Raw genomic sequence first — 9,680 nt, forward strand, 5'->3', positions numbered from 1 at the left:
GAACATACACACACACACAGTACTGTACACACACCAGCACACTGTTAACTATATACTAAATTCCTCAATCTGTCCCAGATATAAAAACACTGTTCCACATTCATCCAGGTCGTCAGTCTATCACAGGGCTGACATATAGAGACAAACAACCATTCACGCTCACATTCACACCTACAGGCATTTTTAGAGTCGCCAATTCACCTGCTGTTCTCGTCTTTGGACTGTGGGAGAACCCACGCAGACACGGGGAGAACGTGCAAACGCCACACAGAAAGGCTAGTGAGGAACAATACTGACAACATCCTGCAGAACCTGTTCGCCGCACATCTTTCTTGTTCCCTCTCTTCTCTGTGGCTCCTCCAGCAGCAGCAGCAGCAGCAGCAGCAGCAGCAGCAGCCTTGCCTCTGCAGCCGCTTCTTTTTTTTTACTATATTTCTGCTGGACAACTTGTCACATGCCAGAGAGAAGGAAAACACCTGTGTTCTGCATGACAGGCTTATTTAAACAAAGCCACATCAGGTCCCGGCTGGCGTGGGACCAGAGCACCAGAGCAGAGCCTGCAGTGCGTTTGTGTCCCACTGCCGTCCTCCAGGCTCCTGTTCAAGTCCAATCGAAACTGACAGCCAAGCAAATGAACAAATAAATAAGTAAACACCATTAAAAATGCACCACACATACATGTGCATAAATAAGTGTTTAATTATTCATGTAGACGCACCCCACACCACCACCCCCCACCCCCAGCTCCCAGCACACCTCAATATCCATTAGAAAACACAGACGTTGCCTCTATTTTCTTCTGCCAATGTCACTCTCACTGGGAGTGTTGCTTCAGTGGTCAAACTAACAGGAAACTGGCCACAGCTCGCATCATCGCTCACGCAGCTGGCAGTATTATGCCTGATGTCCAATTATTACAGAGCTTCGCCGTGCGCTGCAATCCAAATATTTGAGATGAACCTGCTCGGGGAATAGCTCTCAGAGCCGTTAAGAAGCAAATTAAATCAATGCAAGTGAAATGTACAACTCTCTGCTTTATTTAGATAAAGCAGGTGGGTGAGAATTTTAAATTCCCTGCACGGCTCAAACAAACTGAAAAACTTACTCTTATCATTCTTGCTTTAACTCTGTTTGCTAACGTACCAACTTAGATATTACAAAAAAAAAAAAAAATTCCAGTCTACACCAATAAATCATTACCACATATGAGTTTAATTACTGTCAACCAACAAGATTATTGGCTCCTACGCTGTTTTTTTTTTAACATTGTGTGGCAGCAGGTCAAACATGGAGAGAAATCTAATGAACTGGCTCGTTCTTCTAGAGCCGGAGGTTCAGTGAAACAAACAAGACAAACCTTAGACTGAAGAATCTTCTTTAAAACAAGGAGCAATGTGATTTACGTTGTCGGAATTTGGACAAAGAGACTAGAAATAGTCTGAACCAAGGTTTATTCATTTACAGCAATTACACATACTATATATGTAACACTGAATTTCCTTTATATTTAAGTATAAAAGAAAAGGGAATAAAGGGAAATAAGATTAGCTTATCTTAGCATACAGAGTAGAAGCAGGGGGAAACAGCTTCCATCTGCCAGCACTTTAATTAAAAGGTCTTTAATCCGTACACAAACCAAAATGTAGAAGCAACAACTTGTGTTAGTTACGTGTCAGACTGCAGCTGTGTCCCAATTCATGGGCTGCATCCTGCGTTTAAAGACTGATTGTGTCACTGGGCTCCCCCCAATATTCGAAGGCTCCTTCAAAATGCGGCCGAGCGATGCGGCTTTCTTTTCCTGGGCAAAGAAGGCTTAAACGTACGTATCCCAAGATTCATTGCATGCTGCATGAAAGTAATATGGCCGTAAGCAACACCAACCCAGAGCCCCGAGGATTCAACTTTGAAATGTAAGTGTTGAGTTTCAGCTCGATGCAACAGCTCATGGTACAAAGTTAGGTAGGTTGCTAGGTGACAGGAGCGATGCTATGCAACACAAAGGTAAGGGCGGGGACAGCTGGTGATGCAAAGTGAAAACGGCGGCTACGGAGGCCGCGTCCTCCGAAGGATGCAGACCTCTGAAAATTGGGATGCAGCCTATTTCTAAGCCAGGCCAGTGTCGTCCTGGCAACCAGCGGCGACTCCAGACTAGTTTGTTTCCCTCTGTCTTTATGCTAAGCTAAGATAACCGTCTCCTTGCTCTAGCTTCACATTGAGCTTACGGACATGAAAGTGATATTGATCTAATCAAATTCTCAGCAACAAAGTGAATAAAAATATTCCCCATAATGTTGAACTGCTCTTTTAAGTGCGGGGGGGTGTTGCTTTTAAAATGTAGCGCACGCAGAAAAAACCTGCAATTCACAATTATTTGTTACCCACCGAGACAAATGAACTTCTGGAACGCAGACCTGTGGAGAGAGAGACACAGCACCCACCTCTATGAGTTTGCGTTCATAGCTGGCAGCCAGCTCCTCGATGTCACCCATGAACTTGTTCTGCGGGACGGGGGCCTGATCCTCGCTTGACCGCAACACCGACAGGGCTGCAGCAGAAAGAGAGAGAGAGAGAGAGAGAGAGAGAGAGAGAACGCAGGCAGGGTTACACATCTGTACAAATACTATGGCGTGTCAAAAACACACACACACACACACACAGCGCCGAGAAACTCCTCTCACGATAAATTATAAACAGTGGGTTTCTGCCAATTATGCGCATTGTGTCGTCGTCTGTGGCGAGTTGTGACACCTGCGGCTGTTTGATGCTTTTGTTTTAGCAGCGAGAGACGGTGCACAGGGAGCAGCACATCTATATAACACACACATTACCAGCCAGGAAAGAGCCATGAATCCCCATTTTATTTAATCAATGTCATAAACTGTAGTAGATATGAGTCATGCGCCTCACAAAAACACATATAATCATGCAGGTCAGGCGTGCAAACACACACCCACAGAGAGCCGCGCATTAGCACACAAAGTCCTCCTGTTATTGCTCGCATACTTCCTTGTACGTACAATATAAAACGCTGTTGCACACATGCATTTTTCTTCCTGAGAAAAAACTTCTTTCTGTTTTGTCAAGATGATAAACTCCCCCTCTCTCACCACAGCCTGTTCACACTGAGTTTATTGTTTCTTTGCACTACTATAGCTCACTAACCTGCTAAAGTCATCATGACGGAGCCTAAAGCGCCGCTTCTCAGCCCATAAACATCAGCTAATCGGGTTCCAGTCAGAGTGATAGGAGCAGAGAGAAAGAGAGAGAGAGTGGAGGGAAAGTACAGACATAGAAATTCAGCACGTCCAAAGGCACAGAGCTCGAATGAACGTGTGGCGGCGGCTCTTTGGGCAGGAGCTTTTAGAAAATGTACTGCTGGACTGTGATTAGATAAAGGGTTAAAAGCCAGCAAGTGTCTGAATGTCTAGACAGAGCGAGGCAGGTATTGACGAGGGAGGTTGTCTCAGACCGCAGGGGGAAAAGCTGCTGAGAATCACAGGCAGGTACAGGTACACAAATAAGAGCACTGATGGACCGAGGGTAGCAGCGTGGTACCGAGGCGGTTTAACGCGTCACTCAAAGGCTATTTGGCAAAAAAGGGAGAAAAGTACTGAACCGAGTGACAGTAAATGTTCAACGTTCAAACCACTTTTCCATCGGCTCAATGGAAACCATCGTTGCGGAGGGTGAGAATCATTTTGAGAATAAAGAACAGGTGAACCAAGAGAACCAAATTCTTTTGTACCTCAACTTTAAAAAATACTCTATGCAACCCCGGGGGGGGGGGGGGGGGGCTTAGCAGTCAATATGGCGACTATGGCGTCTTTCTCACTGAGCCAGATTCAATCCAGTGCACCGTGATGTCATCCAGCAAGACGCTGCACTGGCCAATCACATACATCCAATCGCGGATGCAGGCCGGTACCATCACCTGGACTTCCTGGATCATATATCACCGTCTCACACGGTCTAACACCCCCCACCCCACCCACCCACCCACCGTGTTGTTTTACTGTGTCAGACTGGACGGGAAGCGTCTCTGAACAGCCACTCCTGTGTTATCTCGGCTGTATGCTTCGGGGCATTGTTGTGCTTAAAGGTCGACGACCTCACTTCACTTATCCTTTGCTGAACGTTCAGATGACGCGTATCAATAATACTGATTCTCAGTCTGTTCATTCTAAATGTTCGCACAACTATAGACTTGAGATACAAAGAATGCTGCATCATTTCCACGTTGAACTTTGCTGTAAAGATCATCACAATTATCTCTGTGCAGAGTTCTCTCTCGACATATTCTGTCTCAGAATATGAAAAAACTTTTCTCCCTTCTGTTTTCTAGCGGTTTCATTATTTGTTATATAACCTCCAAAATGAAAAATCAAATCATTTTTACTTTTTGACCATGAAATTGTAAAACTGAAGTAACTGCCTGCTTCGTGAAAAAAAAATGGTATTTAAATTTAAATTTTGTATTTTGCTTTTATACTTGTTTTTCTGGTTTTTGAACACCCGTTTCTGAGAGCAAGATGGACCGATTAAAAGATGGTCGACCTCGCATCAAGGTTTCTGAAGCTCAGTTCGAGTGACCGCTGAGTTCTCTCGGCCAACTCTAGGAAGAGTCCTGTCGCTCCTGGGAATAAACAAAGCTTTAGAAATGGTATTACAGCCTGTCCTCACCCTGATCTATTCATCAGCACATTTCATCACAGAGAATCCTCAGATACTTTGGCTTATTTTTGTCCTGTCATGCAGTTTGAATTGTGGGACCTGACACACGCAGGCCTGTGCTTTTCTAAATGATGTCCAATCAGTACTTCAGTTTGCCACAGCTGGACTCCAATCAAGTCGTAGACACATCTCAAGGAAAATTAAAGCAAAGAGAACGCACATAACCACAATCTGAAGTGCCACAGCGAAGGGTCTGAAAAGAGATTTCAGTTTTTGATTTCTAATAAATGAGCAAACATTTCTGAAAACATGTTTTCACTTTGTTATTATGGACTATTGAGTTTAGATTGATGGACATGTAAATGGCAGTTTTATCTATTTCAAATTAAATCTACGACACAATAAAGTGAGCAGAAGATGAAGGGGTCCGAATGTTTTCTGAAGCCACTGTAAAACAGGAACCACCGTTAGGAACAATCTTAATTAAAAACAAATTTTCCACGGTCCAATTTTAAATTAATTTTATCATTCCAGGTTTTTCGGAGGCGCTCTTAATTTCAAACTGGTGATGTTTCATTAACAAACCTGCCTCTGTGACCTGCTGCTGCTGCTGCGTGACTCACAATTTGAGTTTTACATTTCTATGAAAACATGTTTCAACTTGTTCAAAATGCTAATTTGCTGAGAGCAACAATTAAAATACTCAGAGTGATTCACTTCATAACGTCTGAGATGAAGGAAAATCATCACAATTGCCTTTTTTTTAATTAAAATGCTGTCCTTTGTTTTTTTTTTTAACAAGTTATCAGCTGATCAATTCTTGTTTCAGTGCTAATTTAGAACCCTGAATAAACCAACAAACACAGATCACAGATGCACTCTCTCTCACACACACACACACACACACACACACACACACACACACACACACACACACACACACACACACACTGTATATAGAGGCCGACGCATTATCATGGTTCCTGCAAAGGCCCCAGCAGCACAGCAATCCCCGAGCTTATCTTTGGCCCACCAATAGCTCTGTACCACACACCTCGGTCTGCAGCCTGTGCACACACATGAACACACACATGAACACACACATGAACACACACACACACACACACACACACACACACACACACACACACACACACACACAAACACACACACATACATACATACACACACACACACACACACAAAGAATGGAAATATTAATATACATACTGTGTATTTTACTGTAAAAATGACGGTGAGAGACACACACACACAAAAATAGAAACAAGGGCATAAAGAGCAAACACACACACACACACACAGACGTACACACACACACACACACACACACACACACACACACACACGGAGGATTGCTGCTGCTCTTGTGATACCAATTTGCCTCAGCTATGAGTTTTTTTCCCCTTAAGTTGGATTTGAGTTACCTGTCATACTGATAGGCTCTTAATAAAGAAACATACAGTGTGTGTGTGTGTGTGTGTGTGTGTGTGTGTGTGTGTGTGTGTGTGTGTGTACGTCTGTGTGTGTGTGGGGGGGTTGACACAGATGTTCCTGACTCTAGGAAATTGGCAGACAGCTGGTCTGAAATAACAAAACTAACTGAGCAACACTCCCCAGCAGCTGTGTGTGTGTGTGTGTGTGTGTGTGCGTGCATGCGTGTGTGAAAGCCTCACAAATGTTGAGCTAAATATGAGCCACACATTAAAGAGTGTCACATCGAATTCTAAAACTGTTTACTGTGTGTGTGTGTGTGTGTGTGTGTGTGTGTGTGTGTGTGTGTGTGTGTGTTTTGTGCCGCACTGTCCTTTTCCCTGAGGTGTGTGTCCCCTGGGTTTTCACCTGAGTGTGTGCATCTCCAGAGGCGTCTCTCTAATGATCGCAGTGTGTGAGACAATGAGCCAGTTTAGAGGGGGAGTCCACTGAGAGATGACACACACACACACACACACACACACACACACACACACACAGGCCAGTGGCTGCACCTCCACGTGTTCGAACGAGCAGCAGAGATATCTGGATAAGCTTTTCCTTCTGCTGTGGCGACACTGGCATCGTATTTATTACAGCATGTGATATCGTCCACACGGGGACCTTAAACTTCAGACCCCATTCACACCTGGCGTGAACGGGCACTGACGTGAATCAGGAAAACACATTATTAGTAATCAGAATCCAATCAGCTGGACGGCTTAACGCTCCTCACATATAAACTCAACATGTGCCTTGCACTTGGCTTCATTATACTGTGAACGAAACAACAGCGAGCGGCTTCCCATTGATAAAAGATTCAGGTGGTTGCTGGCGTCCAGTTGTTTCAGAGACTTCCATCCTTTGTTTTTCTTGGGTTTCTCCTCAGACTCCCGGGAGCGCAGAGCTGAGTGAGCAGCAGCAGCAAGATAGAGATCATACATAGATAATGGTCTACTGTACACACACACACACACACACACACACACACACACACACACACAGTGGATTCCCCTCAGAACACAAGAGATCCTGAATAAGAAGAAGGAGCAGGCAGGCGGAGCGAAAGACGTGTAAAGAAGCAACAAAAAGGTGGTTGATACCGAGAAAAGCAGGTCGGGGGTTATCAATAAATTCAGCCTAATTGTTTCAACGAGCCACGCTCCACGGCTCTTTCATTACTGCCCAATAACCGTGATGTTACATCACCGTGGCAGTAAAATTTGGAATTTTTCCATCCGTTGCATTTTCCATGTTGTTGTTTTTCTCGCAGATTAAAAACGATTGTAACCGTGACGCACGGAGCAGATGGACACCACAGCTCGCTACATAACAATCTGCTGTCTCAGGCAAAGTCTCTCTCATTTGTCTGGCCTGGGGTGTCAAGGGCAAGCTGCTGAAAACTGCCTACTGTCTGCAGGTCAAGAGATCAAGAGGAAGACTCACAGCTGAAACTGGGGGGGGGGGGGGATGTTGGGGGGCGGCACAGGGTGAAACATGAACAGGCCAAGACATTTCCTCTCTCCAGTGTCCTGCTGTTGCTACCAGCTGGAGGGACGGGTTCGAGACGAGAGGAGACAGCGTAATTCGGTTTGACCTTATAAGTTACTGCTCTGTGACACGGCGAGGGGGAAAGCAGAAGGGCGGGAACACAGGCATTTCAGCAACAGGGTATATACCCTCAACCCCTGACATCAGGAGAAGCCTGATACATCCTCTGGAAACTTTGACGGGTGATAACAACGTCGGTGCCAGCTGTGGAGAGAGAGAGAGAGAGAGAGAGAGAGAGAGAGAGAGAGAGAGAGAGAGAGAAGGAAGCTGACACACTTGACTAACGCTGCTCCGTCCATTAGCGGTAAGGAGACGCGGCTCTGCATCGGCGACCCCGAAGCGCACAGAGCGGCCTGTCCCACTCCAGCCGAGCCCGAGCGAGCCTGCTAAATAAAACATGCGCGGGGCTCCCGCCACAATGGGGACTAATGCGCAATCAAGTGAAGCGCTCCTTGTAATGCCGTATAACAGCACAAACCCGCGGCACTCACACCGCTGTGAAATTGGGGGCTCTTGTGAATCTCGTCTTCCATATCTTATCGTCTTATGAAATCGCTCCATCCCTCGCAGCTCCCGCTCCACATCCTTTGTTCTTTCTGTTTTGGTGCCCCTAACTTTCTTTCATCTCCTTTCACTTAAAAACATGTCCTTTTTTTTTTTCTCTCTATGAAGTATTGATTCAGCTTATTTTTTTTCTTGTCTTTGTTGCATCTTTACTTCCAAACGCATGTATTCCCCGTGTTCTGCTCATGTACGCAACCTTCATTCATCCTTCCTCACTTCACCTTTGAAATCTTCCTCACTCCTCACCCATTCTTCCTCCTCCTCCTCCTCATTGTCTCTCTCTCATCTCCTCTTTAATTTATTTTCCCCGTTCTTATCAATCATTCATTGTCATTCAGTTTCACCTGGCAGTGTGCGGCGCTGTGGTGCTGCAGCAGTCGCAACCCGCCAATCACACATGTTGCAAAGACCGGCCACTTTCCATTATGCATATCAATGAAAACATGCATAAAAACATTTTCACACACCAACACACACACACACACACACACACACACACACACAGGTGAGCGCTGCCGCACACGTAGACAGACGTGGAGGCAAATTGAGATTTAAGGTTCATCTGTTTTTGATTTTAAATAAAACTACACAATCAAAAAATCATGAGAATTACAACAAATATCTTTGTTCCTGGACACGTACAAGAGCATGCATTCTTCACACACACACACACACACACACACACACACACACACACAAAGTTGAGTTAATAACGCAGTCAGACCATACATTGTTGACGGGCTGGCTGGGGAGCAGGCGGGCGGCTGGCGGAGTTAATTAAGGAGTGCTAATCAAAAGCAATCTTCTTTCATTTTCTAATCGTTCATAGTTCATTTCTCATGTTGACCCCCCCCCCCCTTCAGATAACAGAGGCCTTCGAGTATCAGCACATGTATGTGTGTTGACAACGGGGGGGGGGCCGCAAAGGTGTGGACGTGCTTCAATCAGAGACCGACGCGCACACACAAAAACACACACTGATGTGCAGAGCGGGAGAACAGTGTGTAAAGCAGTTTGAGTTTATTGGCGGATTCTCACTTGAACAAAGAAAACCGAGAAATGTGAACAAAGAGAAACGTGTTGAGTCTGAGAACAGCCGACTCTCCTCTGAGCAAACTATCAAACACATCAAGTAAACATTGTGATTAACGAGTGACGCTGCAGCACGCGGCACCACGCTAATGTTTCCATTGAATTAGCAGCTCATATCGTCTAAGGCGGAGTCTTTTAACCCGGAAGTGAATGCTGATTGAACCCTTTTCCACTGCCGACAAACCTGTATAAAATGGGCTTCTTTTACAGTAGAAATGCCTTGTATGTACAAACATGTATCCACCACACACACACACACACACACACACACACACACACACACACACACACACACACACACACACACACAC

General features: G+C 45.2%; 1 protein-coding gene across 1 annotated transcript in view; it reads right to left on the reverse strand.

Moving 5' to 3' along the window:
- The window catches only part of snx29 (sorting nexin 29), a 128,056-nt gene that overhangs the window by 63,282 nt on the left and 55,094 nt on the right, over positions 1 to 9,680 (reverse strand). Inside the window, exon 15 of the mRNA XM_023395568.2 lies at positions 2,439 to 2,545. Coding sequence (XP_023251336.1) covers positions 2,439 to 2,545 — 107 coding nt within the window. The remainder of the gene's footprint in view (positions 1 to 2,438; positions 2,546 to 9,680) is intronic.

This window comes from Seriola lalandi, unplaced genomic scaffold (genome assembly GCF_002814215.2).
Source record: "Seriola lalandi dorsalis isolate HSWRI2012SDOR001 ecotype SW California unplaced genomic scaffold, Sedor1 jcf7180002054965, whole genome shotgun sequence".
NCBI lineage: Eukaryota > Metazoa > Chordata > Actinopteri > Carangiformes > Carangidae > Seriola > Seriola lalandi.